Raw genomic sequence first — 17,320 nt, forward strand, 5'->3', positions numbered from 1 at the left:
TAAATTAGCAGCAACTAGAATTTTGTTAGAAGTAGAGAAATTGTATATGTAATTTATATATGAAACTCAATACAATGGCCTATTCAACCAATTAAAGCTGTGTTTGGGATCACGTTTGGCCCCCAAACGTGCATCCCTACCACAAAAGTTATCAGGCTGCTCAATATTTTTGTTTGGACCCACGTTTGTAAAATCTGACTTGTGGAGTTGAAATGAACTTCTGTAAGAAGCTGATTCTAGGTGCTTTTTTTTTTTTTACGTTTGAGTGAGGAGGGCGTTGGGATAATACATGGGGTGTTAAACATTGATAATACCTTGGTCCATATTATTGGCACTTTCTAAAATGAATTAATATTCTTATTTTTCACCTCTTTAATTCCTAATTCTAAATGTGATTAAATTTGATTTTTTTTTTAAATTTCCAATCAAACTTAATTTTTTTTACCGAAAGAAAATTTATTTTTAATAATTTTATTTTCATTACTTTTTTTAAAATGGTCACATTGTATATATAATTTCTTTCTAATAATAAATTAAATTTCTTTATTTTAATAATTTTATTATCCTTACTTCTTAAAAATAGTCACATTATATATATCTAATACTATATATGTACTATTTAATAAAATTTATGTTCTTTTAAGTCATTTTACATTCAAACTTACTTTTACATTTATCATCCAAACAAGTTTCAGTTTCTCAAACTGGCTTTTTTTCAAAACCCAATCCAAACATAAATTACATTATCCTATCTGACTTTTACCCAATCTGATTTCTGTAAAAGTCAAATTAAAAAAAGTTACTTTTTTCACTGTTATCTCAAACACACCCTAAGAATCAATTTGATATGGCAATCTGAGTATGAAAAAGTAGCTTTTGGGCTTATAAGCACGGTTGGAGGAGATGAGCATTGTTTGGATTAGCTTTTTACCCATCTAACTTATAGGCTCAAAATTACTTTTAATCATGCGATTTTGTGAAATTATTTCTAATTGATTCTTTATCTTCTCCCTTATTTTGTTGTGATATGCTTTTCCCAGCAGGTTAATCTCCTCTTATATATGCATATATATGCCCGTTTAACATAGATTTTTTATATAATATTTCTAATTTTTAAAATTATTTTTCATTTTATATTTATATAAATTGTACACAAGTATATCATTTAATTAATTATGTAATATTATTTGATTCAAAAATTTTCACGGATTTCTTATATAAATACATTTTATCATTAATTTAACTTTTTCCAATTAAAATAACTAGAAATTATTGTATTATGTAAATTGATTTTTTATTTTTTTATTATTTAATAAAAGTCATACCCATTTTGATAATTTTACAAAGTAAATTTGCTTATTCAATCATAGTTCAAACAACCTCTATTTTTTGAAACTAATTTATTCATAAAAATCAATTCAAATATAAATCACATGAACTAATTTAACTTTTATCAAAACTAATTTTTTTAAAAGTCAAATTAAAAATAAGCTGTTTTTCCTACCATTAATCCAAATAGGCCCTAAACTAGCAAAAATCTCGACAAGTATTTTACATCTTAAATTCAACTACAAACCTGAAAATAAGACAAGCGTTATTATAACTCATAGGACAAGGTTCAAATTAATGTGTATTATTAAATTTGATTAATTAAGGTCACTGTGCTGAAGATTAAAAAATAAACATGAGAAATTTGCTGAGTAATTTTTTTTCTAATAAAATGTTTATAATTAGCTTAAGCCTTAATGCTCTCTCAACAATTCAATGTTGAACTTAACTAAGATATTTTTTCCCCTTAATTTTGTTTGAATTTTTAATGAATGTTCCTAATATTTTTAACGAATTTTGGTTTTTCTCTCTATATTTAAACTAAGATAAATTATTATGAAATTATAGGAATAAAAATCAAAATTGAATTAAACTATGAGGACAAACGATGATATTAATCATAATCTCAATCTCAATGATAATTGATCCACGCCCAAAAAGAACGGTAGAAATAAATATGGGCCAGTTCAACTTTTTGCCTAATCCGAACTATGACCCCTTCCAAGTTGGGTTGGGACCCAAGGCCCAATCTAGTCCGGACGAGTATTGAAAGAATAAAGCAGGCAGAGAGCCCGCTTTGAAAGACGAAGGAAATGAACAGACTTTTTTAGGCTTTGTTTCTTGGACCAGTAAGAAGGACTAGATCTCGAGAGAGTGAGAGTTTCGACACAACCATCCTTATCTTGTTCGAAAAATTACCGGGCACGAAGTATTTATTAAGAATTTAAAGATTGGTTCATTCACTAATAGCTAGTCCATTATTGACGGAAATTAGCTCCAGCAAAAAGAGCTAGTCTCTCATAACACGATAAACTAATTTTCAAATTTTTTTAAAAGAGATACACACATTTAGTGCCTAACAGTACCTTAAATATGATTGTCTCTGATAGACCTATGCTTTAGTGAGGGGAAAAAAAACTAGTCCGTTCCATTGAATTTAATCATGTTGACGAGAGAAATTCTTGTTGCAGTAACAAAATGTTTTACTGCCTCCATGAACCATTTTTATATCACGACATATCCAACAATTGATCATCATCACTGATCATTTGTAGCCTGCAGGACACTTGTCTGCCAATATTGAAATCTAATCTTACAAAAATGGAGAATGTATTTTTCCTTCACGGTTTTTTCTCCCTCTTCTCAGTTCTCAGTAATCACCAGATAAACTTTGGTTTTTGATTGATTAATTGTACCAAACCGCATCCTACTTGCTGATTATCGTTCTCAACAAGGAAATTAATACAGCAGCATTACATCTTGGTTTAAAGGTAGCTACATCTCAAGAAGAGTTAAAACGACAGTTAATAAGTATATGAAAAACAGATATATATATATATATATATATTTATAACAAACAGCCAAAGCATCACCTTCTTCAGAATTGATAGTTGTGGGGGCAATTCAATGCGATGGCTCCTTCACCAAACTGAAGACTCTGGATCCCTTTCTCTCTCCCTGGACCCCCTCCTTATCAACTCCATAATTGGCATCACCTTTCACTTCCCCTTTTCAGATTTCGCCATAAATCTTCTTTCTTTGTCTTTTTTGGGGGCTGAATTTAATTATTGTTCTATAGAAACCTAAATTTAACAGTTCTTCTCTGTAAGTATATATCTAGTGACGTGAATGTTAGATTGGATCCATATCACCCACCCACCCAGCGCTCTAACTTCAAGAACTAACATATACATAACGTGAGTGAACAAACTCTGGATCTGAGGTTTGAGAAGATTGATAAATTCAGATCACTTTGTATGACTTTAACACAGAATTACACATTCATAAACAAATAATGGATCAAATCATCCACCATTAAATCTCCTACACGAACATGACAAGCAAGCTAATTATACTACTAACCAAGAGAGAGGGAAAAACAAATAATAAACTAGAAAATGTACATATATACTGCTCATTAACTGTGAATTACTGTGATCATCTGGTTAAGAGCTTGCTTTGATGATCTTCTTGGAAGAAGCTGGCAAGAAGACAGAAGCCAGATCACGAGGTACTTGGAAGAAGTTTTGAGAAGAAGGTGGTGGGGCCATGACGACGCTTCTGGGAGCCGCCACTGTAACTCGTCGTGGCTTCTTAGGAGCAGGTGGACACTCCAATGGGGTCCTCAAGGTTTGAGAAGGTGAAGTGGGTGTGTGGCAATCGTCTTCCTCCTCCTCCTCATTCTGCTGCTGTGAAGAAAGCCCCTTTCTTGCTATTGCATGGGTTCTCACAGGCGTGATTGGCCAGAATTCTTCTAACGCTTGGAGTTCAAGACCCATCTGCTATATTATCTCTCGATCTGCACTCGCTGTATTATCAGACTTAACTGATTCGGTGGGTTATATATATAATAAGAAAGGAGAAATTTTCCGCGAAGAACGAGGGGGAGAGAGAGAAGGGAGAAGAGAGGCGTGCTGAGAGAAATGAGAGGGTGATGATGATGAGAGAGTTAGTGTGGAGGAGAAGGTGGGGTGGTGTGGGGTACACATGGGGAATGATAAATATTGAATATGGAAAATTGCCCCAACAGTACACATGTTCATAATTAAGCAGACAAACCAAAATTTTCGGCTATATTACCCTCTCATTAAAAATAACAGTAAACCATGAAAATGTTTTCTGCACTACTGTAATCCTAGTCCTCGTAACATTCAAAATGGCTAGTGTAGTGTGTCTTTTTTATATTATATGTATAAAGAAGAATAATGGTTAATTGAGAGAGGGAGAGGAATGGAATGATAGCTGTTGGGTTGGTATGGGAGTGAGTGTAAGAAAGTTAAAAAGGCATGCAGAGACAGAGGGCAACGAGACCTTATCTGACACAAAGACAGATTGATAGCTTCACTTCATGTGGACGTCCCACTCCCCACCACCACTCTCTCCCTTTGTCCCTTCTTTTTCTTCATCTTCCCTATTTGCCTTCTTTCCTGTCCCTCCCTCCACTCCACCTGTTATCCAAATTAAGCCTATATCATATTATTATATACAAGTAATATGAGTCAACCTGTTATATATATCGTCTGTCTTTGTTATCTTAACATTGCAGGGTTTGCTTTGCTGATTCCCATAATATTCCTTCTCCCATGATTTTATGTGGATCTGATGTTTCAAGTTTAAATGGCACCTAGCTCAGCGGAGACTTAAAATTAATTTTCAAATTAATGAACAAGTTTCGGTCTGGTTCGAGTGATCTCACCAACGATAATAGAATATATAAATCAAGTCTCTCACAATATGCATACACGTTGTTGGGTAGAGTTTCAAGGCTTTAACAGCGAAATGAGAAGTTAGTTAAAAAAACAAAAAGAGTGACTGAGGCAGCATCCTTTAAACTTTAAAGAGTAAAATTCTCATGAAGTTAAATTAAAAGGAGACTGACACTTTCCTGCTTAGCAAATCCCAGGGATATATCCAATTGATTGACATATATTTTAAGTTTCTATACCAGATACGATGCTGCTGTAATTTTCATTTAGACAAGACGATATATCAAAACGAATCCATAATGATTACTCTACATGATGCCCTTGTTTCAGATTAACCGCACTCCGAGATGATGATGATAATAATAATATATGTTAACGACGAGGATTCATATGAGTCTAATATTGAAATTTACCCCATATATATATATATATATGAGATGAAAGCACGACAATATACGGGACTGATCTCATACGTTGAATCAACCTTGTCGAGAACAAAACGGATCGGGATCGGAGTTAGCAGACAAAATAGGATTAGGTTGGAGTCATGTGTGTCTGATGGCGTTTAGTAATAATTAATTAGGAACACCCTATGGATATGTTGTAGCCTTCAAAGGAATTAAAGCCAACACACACACACACACACTAGAAGTCTCCATAAAACGTGGAAGCCACCACATGACATTTGATGATGAGCTGTACAATATAGTGTCTTCAAAAGCAGCAAGCTTCCTCTCGATCAGCTGGATTTTAATTACCAAAGCTACATATGTTTTTTTATTCAGATCAAGTTAAGAACTCGTCGTCCATTCATGCAAATAGACAATATATATACAAGGAAATAGCCAAGAATGTTTAATTTCATATATAGGGGACCATTAATTATTATTCAAATATACTACAGAAGCTTTTGTTTTAGATCCAAATCAAATCATCATGAGTTGTGTTTACAAGGAAAAGCTGCGCGACGCACATGTTTTTGTCTATGGAAGGAACATGTTTTAGGGGGTATAGTAAACTGAAAAGTCTTGAAACCAAAAAGCGCAAGAAAAATGGAAGCAATGAGGAAAGCAGATAGCTAGCCAAGACATGTGACAAGTGTTAAACTAGCCTTTGTGAGGGCATAAAGTTGCTTGCTTTGGAGGAGAACAGGTAAAGAAAATATTGGATCTGGCTTTAATTTAAAAAGCTCAATAAAAAAAAAAACCAATTGGATTAGATCTAACAAAAGAGATTAGTTTCTCACAAATCTCATTAGAAAATGTGCCCATATTTAGTGCCTATCCACACCTTGAGCAAAATTGCCTCAAATAAGCGAATATATATATATATATATATATATGACCAATTTAAAAGAAGAAGAAAAAAAGAAGGGAGCTCAATAAAAAGTCGTCAACGGAGCGAGAAGCACATAATGTTGGCGGTACAGCTGATGTCTGGTTAATTATATGATTGCAGTAGATATAGGATTATCATATTTAATTCAGTATATATGTTCCTCGTTAATTTCACACGAGTTCCCATTATTCTTAACTGGGTTTTCTTTTAAAAGAGTATTTAATTATTTTAGACATGAAAAAATAGTTTTTTAATTGAATCAGAACTTGAAATAATCAGAATCTTGTTTAATTTTTAAACATGGATCCAAGAATTTAATTCAAAAAAAAATCAATTCCTTTCTTGTAAATTTTTTTTTCAATTGAATATAAATAAATAAAGTGCCACTAATGGGAACTGAAAATGTGAAAACAACAGCCTAAAAGTAGTCTTGATGGATGATTTTTTTTTCCTGGTCAACAAAACCCTGCATTGACGATTATTTATACTACAAAAAACAACTTTTTAAGATATCTTGTGTTTTTTTTAATGATAGCCACACTTCTAACGGGATACACTAGTAATAAATTAATTTAGTTGGAAAAAATTAATTTGAATTATATTACATATTATAAATGTTATACTCCCTCTGTCATCAAATATAAGAAAGATAATTTTAGGAGAATCTTTGTTATCATATATAAGAAATAATGTAGAATTCCGTGAAAATTAATGCCATCATACCAATAATGCCTGCCTTTCATAAATAGTCACTAGATTCTCCATTTTTGGGTTCCATTACCATGTGAGGTAAATAAATAATGACTATGACTAATTATTGCTCCAACTATATTTTAATTAACTGAGGGTAAAAGAGAAAAAAAAAAATTTCAGACACCAAATATTCGTAATACTATTTTTTTTCAATTTGTGGGCATCACTTGACTTATTCTTTATATCTGATAATTGTTGGAGTGTGTGTGTGTGTGTAAAGGCCAGCCTGATAGACTTGTTGATCAAGGTTTAAGCAAAAGGGTTTGCCTAATTACTTAATATGACCTAGCTATAGCCTTAAACTTGGCCTTTTAAACAAATCAAACTAGTTAAGCTAGGCACAACCCTGATCAGACTGCCCTCTTTTCATCATTAGTTTTGAGAGGGTGAAACTTGTTAACATTGAGTAATTGTATTATTATTGGGTTATTTCTTAAAAAATAATTTAGAAATAACTGAGTGCTATAAAAAATTAATCATTCTAATTTCTTTCATCTAATCAATCAACTTTAATCAGTATTTAAAATAATATTCAAACAGCTAATCTAATATTTCTTAGTAGACATGATGAATTGTGAAAGATATAGAAAATTGGATGAATGCAATTGTAAGATGTGGATCGATCCATGTATAATTACATTCTCTGTTTTCAGTTTGGGGGGGGGGGGAGGTAATTAGTTACATTAAGAAAGTTTTGCTCACATTGGGTCCAATAATTAATGATTGAATATGATATAATAATATTTAATTAAAAATTTAGACAAGACTGGTTACAAAGGAAGATATGGGAGAAATAGCTTGCATACATGTTCAAAGGAATCTAAATATGATTGATTGATTATTAATACTTCTTTTGGTTCTAAATATAAGATCTAGTTCATAGTGTAAATTACACTACCAACTAGATTTTATATGTAGGACTATATGTAGTATAAGAGTTATTTAATTAATTTGGATAGATTTAGGAAATCAAATAGATGAACTAATTATAACGAATATAATATGATCTCTTTAAAATATCAATCTAATATTAAATTATATATTAGCTTATAAGTTAGGTAAATTAGTTTGGAGACAAATGTTACATATGAAAAACAAAGTAAATTAAATTTTTATATTTAAAACTGAATTCAATTGTTTAACTAGCTCCTATATTAGGAGCCATAAGGGAGGATTTCTTTTCTGTGGTTTAATTTCTTCTTCCTTGCCTTAGCTTTTAGATTCCAAACCAAACACTGAGATTCGCTTTGTTGCAATTTTTATGGATAAAGTCAACACGAAAAGCGGGACATGTGGCCGGTTTCTAGTTCAAATAATCCTCTTCAGCTGCATGGATAAGCATCCTATGCAAGATAACTATAAGGAATAGAATATGTGAGGTGCTTGATCGTTAGTGGTAGGCCACTGCTATGGTGGTTACACGTACTTACACACACACACGTGTATGTATATAACTGATAACTACTCTATATCTCAGACATTAGCGTCTAATGAACGAATGACAAATTTGAGAGAGCTTCCTGCTTATTGTAAAATGGAAGCTTTTTAAGAAATTAAGGATGAGACTGCTAAGGTATCCGATGAAGTTTGTCCTTACGCGTTATTAATAATAAGAAGCTTCACTTTCATGTATTTGTGCTGGCTTTGTTGTCTTCCAAACTTGTCACATGCATTGGTAATATTCCCTCTTGCAAGTTGCGGCATCTTCTATGATTCTTCATCAGCAAGGAAGAGAGAGATAGATATTTAGGCTGCATTTGTCTCTTGGTTACTTGCAAGAAATAGTGGTATGATGTAGTCGTTGTCTGAATTCGTTGTAGAGAATTGATTTTAAGGTAATTCTTCATCATCAGCAAAGTTTTTTTTTTTCTTTCCCTTTAATTTGGTTCAAAGTTCAAACAGCCTCTTCTTAAAAGAATAATGCAATGTTGTAAAAACTGTTTTTCTTACGCCTTTGCCTCTTGGTTACTTGCAAGAAGATTGATGGCCAACAATGGATAATTAGAGGAGGAAAGAGAAGAGAGAATTATATGTATACTTTAATGTTTAGTCTTTTAGCGAGAATTACATTATGTGATCTTTTTTTATCTCAATTCTATATATAAATAGTACTAGCTCTAGTACTAAATATAAAATTTAGTTTATAATATAATTCACACCATAAATAAATTAGATCTTATATTTAGAACCGGAAATAATATTAAAAGGGTCGATGTAATCAAGCTTTACATTATACAGCTTATAACCATGTATAAAAATGCAATTGGACATGTTATTTACTGTCGTAATGTAAATGCTTTTATATCAGATTGCTTGATCATGATGCATGATCCAACCAATCGGGTCCTTAAAAATTCCAATTTTGGCTAGTTTAAGTTAAAGGCTGTTTTTAAAAATATAAGTTTACAAAAAAAAAGTTATCAATATTTAAACATTATTTACCAAGGTTTGATGAGATAGTTTTATTATTGATAAATTTTGTGGGGAAAAAATTGAAATTTAGTTTTAATTTTCCAAATTTCGTCATAGATAATGATAGCAATTTTTATCTCCATCCATAGATAATTATGATCATTAGACTTTTTTTTATTTTAAATTTTTATATGAAGATATTTAAACCTAATTTTTCCCTTTATAATTTATTTGAATAAATATCATTGATTTTTGCTCCCAAAAAAAATATCATTGATTAATGTGGGCCATATGAGCCATATATTCTAACTATGTTTTGCAATTTTGCTATCAAGTTCTACTTAGACAAGTTTGAGTTTGTTTAAAAATGCTTTTTAAAAGGACTTTTTTCAAATCGAGACAAATTTTTTCACTTATTTACTTTGTATATTGTAAAATCACTTTTTGAATTATAGTTTAGTTTCTATCTAAACACCTCCTCAAAGTCTCTTTTTCTCTTATCCACACGCTCAGCGGAGAAGTTCATAATGCAAGCTTTAAGAGTAAAGGCTGAGAAGAAACGGAAAGCAGGAACGTATTTTTTATTTTTCTGAGTTTAGGCATCAGAGTTTTAATAAGGAAAAAAAGAAGCTGAAGTATATATTTGATTCGGTATAATTTTTTTAAATGATTTGTTATAATAATGAGAAAGATTTTTGTGTATATGCAATAATCGATTAATAATATTAAAATCAGATGATTGGATGTCCCAATACATTGTAAAATTTTACTTTAACCAAGAATCTAATTAGAAGGATTACTCAGGTAAAAAAAAAAATTAGAAGGATTACAGTATGAATTTTTTTTATAGGATTTTTCATTATAAATGACTTTTTCAACATTTGACTCCCTACTAATAAACATTTAGCGGCACATTTAAAAAATAGCCCAGAAATAGCGTCTGTCCCTAATTCAGTAGCAAAAACCTCAGGTCTTAAACTAGCACTGTCCTTACATGCTTTTTTTTAAAAAAAAAAAACGAAAGTTTATTAATGGCCAACTTTATTTGCACGTTTATACTATAACTAAAAACAAGCACTTCCATGCGTGATTTTCATCGCATTCTATCAAGTTTAATAAATGTTGCATTTCTTCGTGATATTTCTTAATACTACCTCCGATCTTTAATATAAGACTAATTTGATATTCAATTTGATCCTAAATATAATATCCTAATTTACTTTATTTATCATATTTATCTATTTTTTCAAATAGTTCTTATAGTAATTGACTGATTGCACATGTTAAAGTTTTATTAAATAGTAATTCTAGTGAATACATATTATTACGAAAGTATTTTAGGGAATAAATATCTATTTGTTACAAATAATTAACTTAACTAATTTTCTAATCTACTCAAATTAATCAAACTAGTTATTATATTAAAAATGAGGTAATATAAATTTTAGGATACATATTACTCGATTAATTTAAATATCCTAGAAATAGTGATTGTTTAGTTCAATCATCATTAATATAAAATATTAAAAAAGCATTAAAAAAAACCATGTTATCCCCGAGAGATAAATAACACTCCTTCAGTCATAAATATAAGACTCATTTTATAGCGTAAGAGTCTTAAATTTACGACTGAAGGAGTATGAAATATTATCACATAGTCCTTGGAAAACACGTTGAAAAGATATTTTTGGTTCATAACCATACATACATACATATATACATATATATATTTCACAACCCAAATAAATATATTGAGTGGTAAGAATTCCCATCCTTCAAGTAACTAGATGGAAACTCGGAGCTTGATTCTAATCTGCATTTTCTGGTTAAAACAAGAGGGAAAGAAAAAGGAAAACGTAAATTGGGATGCATGTTCAGCATAGGAGTTTGAGGCCCTGCCGCCCCTGTAATTTTTGGGCTTATGGCCCAAATACATTAGGTGGGCTTATCTTGTGGGCTCATTTCCAGCAGACTTAAGGATCCGATAGCGTAGCCCATAAGCAAGAGTTTCCCATTGTAGCTCCTTTCCGAAATATAATTAACACTGACTGTAAAAATGAAAATAAATTAGCTAATACTACCTCCGGTCTTAATTATAAGACCTCATTTATAGTTTACAAATGAGATCTTATAATTAGGATCAAAAGTAGTAGCTTGTTTGGTAGATAAGCTCAGTGTGAAAACATTTTTACAAACAGTAACTTTTTATTTCTAAAATACAGCAACTTTTTTTACAGTGGCAGCAGCATCAAACTATCACGATTTCTAGATAAATATATAACTTTATTAATATATCAATGCCATGTTTTGTAGAGACTTTGAGGTAAATTATACTTCTCATAAATTATTACAGATTTTATATTATATATAGATATATATAGTGTCACGAATCAGTCTTACATATATGTTTATGATGAGTTATTGTATTTGTTAATATGTTAACGATATATATGAAATATTCTTTCGAGCATCAACAGTGATTGGTTTGAATGAAAGGAGTTGTGACTGCAATATCTTTCTTAGATAATGAGTATTGTATATGAAATATCGTGTCGGATATCAAATAATGCATAAAAAATATTATTTGAGGTGTACACAAGATGAAGTTTAATTATGGGGAAAAAGAAAAGGAGGAGAAGAGAAAGACATTCTGTGAGTTGGAGATATGGTAGCTTAGGGAAGGAGATAGGGTATGGGGAGACTTTGGAAGGATTGGGAAGGAGAAAAGAATAAGTCCAAGTTGGCACATGAGCTGCATCCATTATTGGTTCAAATCTCAATACTATCTCATTATGTTTGCCAAAGTGATGAAGATTCCATCTACTCACAACTAGCTTGGTGCTCCTTTTAAGTCCAACCAAATCAGTTCAAATTGAACCAAGTGGAAACAAACCCAACAAATACCCACTACATGTGAGGTTGTGTTCAGCTTTTATAATGTTCAAACTGATTGGTGTGTTCCGCCAATCAAACTACTTTTTTTTTTTGATACAGCCCAAGATATCTACTGCTGGTAACGGTGATTAATTCCTTTACACTATAGACTTCCAGAAAGAAGTTTAGTTACATAACAATTAATGTAAATGTAAGAACTACATAACCAAGTTATGAATATTAAAAAAATTAATTACTTGTAATAAATGAGCATTGATTTTCCTGAAATACTCTTTCTTAATCATGTGCAATGTAAGTACTCTCTCGATAAAAATGTCTTTTTATTATCTGCAATTAATAGAATATTTTAGGAAAAATTATACATTTAAGAAGTCAAACAGATTGATATTTTATATTTAGGGTTAAAAAAAATCCCGTGTCCAATCCTTAAAAGAGGAGATAGTATATTTGACTTCATCTCAAATGGAATACTCTAACTTGAAAGAGTTGCTAAATCTATTTGCAAGTCGTTATAAAATAAAATCATACTGCCCCTGTCCTAAAAGAGCAGGTTTACAATGTAGATTATACTACAAATTAGTTCTTATATTTAAAATCAAATGTAATAATTTACTATTTACAAGGCATAATGATAATAATGACTCTCATTTGCCTACATGAAATTTGATATGAGTTGCATTGTTCATCTTTACAAGTATTAATAACGACATTTCTGTATTTTATACACTGACTGATTCGAATAATTTTTTTTTTTTGGTTACGTGTTGAATTCAAAATGTGAAAGGTCAAGAGTTTAATGATAAGTGTTAAGATTATGATGAATACAAATGATTCTCCACCACCATATCATAATGTTCATAACTAATGCGCGTGTTACGATCAATGATCTTCATCGCTCCAATCAAATGATGAATTAGTTGTGCTGCCTCTATACTGTCTGGGGATTGGTCAATTCACCCCCTGTTCTTATCATGGTGAACACCCATTTCAAACCTCAACGTCAAAACAATCATTTCCAAAACTATATTAATATTTAACCACAAATATCAGCATAATCTGGCTCATTCTGTGTTATTTTTGCCCCCAAACTTTACTCTTCTGGTCGTATAAAATTACTTTCAATATGTTTTACCTGAGCCAAAAAAATAAAAATTAAACCCTACTCCTCTGATCCTAGTCACTTCTAATTTATTTTATATAGACCAAGAAAAACTTTCATTTAAAATTCAACAACTTTCTAATTTTATTTATATTTAATATACACTAAACCTTATGTAAATAAATTTGATGCAATAATAAATGAAGGGTAAAATTATACATTTATATAAAAAATTTCTCCTGATGTCCTATAAACAGAAGTAAAAAAATATTTTTTCTGCCTGCCCTATAAATAGGATCAGATGAGTTTTAACCATGTCTTAAAAGTTAATAACTTTTCAATTTTATTCCATTGAATGTATTCACTTTTAAGAAAATAACAATATATTTGGGTGCAGTTGGCAATTTAAATAATGGGCGAAATATTGTCACTCTATCTTATAAATAATGGGCAAAATAATATTCATGCTAAAAATCTAATGATGTGATTTATACATAGAATGAAAAAAAAAATTCCACCGTATAATTAAGATTAGAGCAGTACATGTAACATCTATTTGGGTGCGTTTGGTAATTCAGAATCCATTCGAAGGAAATGAAACTGGAAAACGATTCTATGTGAAAGGAGGCTCGGTAGACTTGAATCAAATTCTACCGGGAATGAGATTTTTAGGGAAAAAAGTCATAACCCAATTCCTTCTCTACTTACGGTGGAATCGAGCCCAGAATCCGATTCCCACCTCATGGATTCGTTTTTACCAAAACTTGTGTAAAACATCACTTTACTCCTTCCGTGCCTGATCAAATCGTATGAATTAAAAAGTTAATTAAAATTAATTGAAGATAATAAATATATAAAAATTACGTATTTTTTTCTAAAAAATATTATTATTTATGAGGTAGAAAGAGTATAAAAGAAAGAATAAAAAATTATTAAAACAAAAAGAATGAATTAATAAATAAAGACAAGGTAAATATTGTAGTTGTTTCCTATAAAAAAAAACGAAGGGAGTACTGTTTGTTTTTAGTTTTGATTGATCTATTTAAAAAATACGGTTCATTATAAATTTATTTTTTATATTGAGTGCGTTAGTATTTTGTGATTAATTTGTTATTCTTGTGTTAAATATTAGAACTAAATGTCCAAGCATTTTATATTAGGAAAAATTAGGGAAAGTCATTGAAAATTTTATTGTTGGTTCAAAAAAAATCTAAATCTATGCATAGAAGATTTGTACAACACCAATATTTTTTTTTGTGTATAAAAATATATTAGATTCTTCTCGCCAGTAAGATTTGCAATGAAAATTTCTATCCCAAATTTTCTTTTATTTTATTGTCGTAAAATTTTATATTTATTTTGTCAAAAAAATTAAGTTTACAAAAAAAAATGTATTAATAATGCGCGGCAAGTGCGTAAAACATTGACTTTCAAGTTGCCCTCATGTCACACATTCCTCTTTGACATCGCCATCCGACAACCGATCGTGCCTACCGCACAGCTTCATCAATATCTTGTAGCAAATTGAATTATGAAGATTTTGTTAAGTACTAATATGATTGCAAATCAATTTTAGAATTTTTTATCCAATTATGTAAAAAATTTTAAAATACTAAGTTAAAAACTTGAAATACCCGAAGCCTCGGGTGTACTAAATTGGTTCGTACACTGTGCACAGCGAAGCACGCCCCCTGGTCAACCACAGGCACTAACTCCTAGATTTGAATTAGCTGGCGTCGGGCCCACTCACTTCCTTCTTTGCTCAACCACAAACAATATAAAAACTAAAAAAAGTTTATTCTAATTCTGCATTTTTCACAATTTCAACCGTTGGACCCGCGCTTTTTGACTTTTTCCTCCAACGCCCCTCCCCCACACATGCCTCTTTTTCAAGTTTCAACCCAAAGGAATCTAATCTTTGGACTTTTTATTTTTCCGCTTAATATTTCAACCTCTACCTCCCAATCATGTTAAAAGCAACCCAACACTGGGCCCCCACCCCCACCTTCGCTCTCAATCAAATAAATTAAAATAATCAATTTTCAGGCCCCGCAGACCTTTGAAAAAACAAAGAAAAGAAGATATAATATTTGTATTGCATTTTTCATCCTTCATGTTTTTGGTCAAATTTACACAAAACCAAAAAACCTCATCGACTCTAGGACGACTCCGTCTTCTGGTCCACAAGTTACAAGGCAAAACGTTTCTTCTTTCCGCCAGGGTTTCGCTCAAACGTCCCGTGCCTTGTCGGTGGGCGGCGCATGCTTCGAACCGGTGCCGTTTTTCAGCTGGCTTGAAGGCTAAGACCGATGCCTGCACCACCGCACTCCGCCGCACGCGCTTCCAGAGCATGACGGTGCTCTCCTTCATATGTTACGATGAGCATTTTAGGATCGTCTTGAGCTCGTTCCACATGCTTCCTCGCCGGACATCCTCTCACGGTGCTACACTTATAATATCCCCTGTAACATTCAGAAACAACTTAATTAGAATTATATACGAATTATTTCTTAAACGAATTGCTTTGGTTTTAATAACTACTAAAAATTAAGAGTCAAAATTCATATTTGACTTTGACAAATTCAATTTGTTGATGAAAAAGGAATAGATTAATACCGAGGGTAAGGTGAGCCCTTGATCGGTTTCTGTCCATACTTTCTCCAAGAATACTCGTCCGGCGGAATATCAGCGATCTTCGAACTTATGGCCGGCACACGAATTGTCTTTTTGACTCGCGATTTTCTGTATTAACACAGAGATCTCATGGGTTACTGCTAATTCCAATACTGATTCAGCTAATCTTGTAAAAAAAAATTGAAAATTTTAAGGTTTCAATTCTTCGGAGATATAAAATACCTTCTCTTAGAGCAATGACAGTGACCGGAGGAGGAAGTTTTCTCATGAAAGGCGGAATCATGACACCTTTTACGGTGAGACGAGGAGAGAGGAGGTTTACCAGCGGAGACGGGAGCAGGTGGAGGAAATAGCGAGGGGCCTATTTTCCCATCGGAAACGCTGCCGTCTCCGGTGATAGAAGACATGAAGGAGGAGCTCGTGGTGGACATGGGAGGGGAGATACTAAAGGTGTCCTTAGAGTACTGAGACCCGGATAACTCGGTGGAAGGTTTAAGCGGCGCCGTCTTGACCTTACAGGGCTTGGCAAAATCAAGGGTCAAACCCTGAGAGTGAGATGACTGAGCCGAATTCAGAGCGAGGTGGTTCGACTGAGACGGATTAGGAAGAGCAGGAGCAGCAGAAGGCGAAGAAGACGAGGAACGGGGGTTAGGATTATTGGAAGGAGCACGACGGAAGCGGGCGTGGCCGGTGCGATTCAGTAAATTGATGACTTGCTTGAACTTGGAAACGGTCATGTCGGTGAGGTGGGTACAGTCAAGGCGGTGGGGATTATTATCAGAAACGGAAGATTGGGAAGAATTAAGAAGACGAACAAGGTGTTCCATGCTCTTCAATCCAGCCGAAGCAGCCTCTTGAATAGCCATCTGTTCTTCCATCTTCCGTGGAAGGCCCACCAGATCTACAGCCATAGGCGAGGAGGAGAAGAAGGAGGAGGAGGAGGAGAAAAGAGAAGATGGAGGTGGGGGGGTATGGGAGGAGGAGGATTTAAAAGAGAGAAAGAGAGAGAGAAGTCAAAGGAGTTTCGTCAATGGGAAGGGTAAAGATTAGTTGGACTTTAATATATTGAGAGTATTCAAAGGATTGGTGTTTGGGAAAAGTGGGCGACGACAAAACAAGTGTTACTGTAAAGGTCTAAAGGAGAGGGTGGGTGGTGGGTCCCACTGAGCACGAAACGAAAGCCCACAGAAACCCCCAGGGATGATGCGACGAGGAAGGGAAAGCAAACGATCATTTGTAAGTGCACCACTCCGACACGTTTGAAGTTTCCGCCAGTCGCCAGGGTCAGCGCTGTTCAACCTCCTTCGCCACCAAGTATACTATAAGGGTGTGTTTGGATGAAACCAAACCGTGGGTTGGAAAAGTGATTCTGAAGAATAGATTCTGGAAAAAATAGATTCTGTGAAGAATAGATTTTGTAAAAAAGTGATTCTGA

General features: G+C 32.7%; 1 protein-coding gene and 1 pseudogene across 1 annotated transcript; both read right to left on the reverse strand.

The window, feature by feature from the left end:
• Positions 1–3,272: 3,272 nt before the first annotated feature.
• Positions 3,273–3,851, reverse strand: LOC114711189 (cyclin-dependent protein kinase inhibitor SMR15-like; annotated as a pseudogene).
• An 11,473-nt stretch (positions 3,852–15,324) lies between these two features.
• Positions 15,325–16,864, reverse strand: LOC114711193 (probable WRKY transcription factor 17). The gene is made up of 3 exons (XM_028895555.1): positions 16,108–16,864; positions 15,868–15,993; positions 15,325–15,713 (listed from the first exon to the last, which is right to left on the reverse strand). Exons 1-3 carry the CDS (start codon positions 16,794–16,796, stop codon positions 15,536–15,538), a joined length of 993 nt encoding a protein of 330 aa, XP_028751388.1. The 5' UTR covers positions 16,797–16,864; the 3' UTR covers positions 15,325–15,535.
• Positions 16,865–17,320: the final 456 nt, after the last annotated feature.

The sequence above is a fragment of the Neltuma alba genome, unplaced genomic scaffold, assembly GCF_004799145.2.
Source record: "Neltuma alba isolate B1F8T4 unplaced genomic scaffold, ASM479914v2 tig00011283_pilon, whole genome shotgun sequence".
NCBI lineage: Eukaryota > Viridiplantae > Streptophyta > Magnoliopsida > Fabales > Fabaceae > Neltuma > Neltuma alba.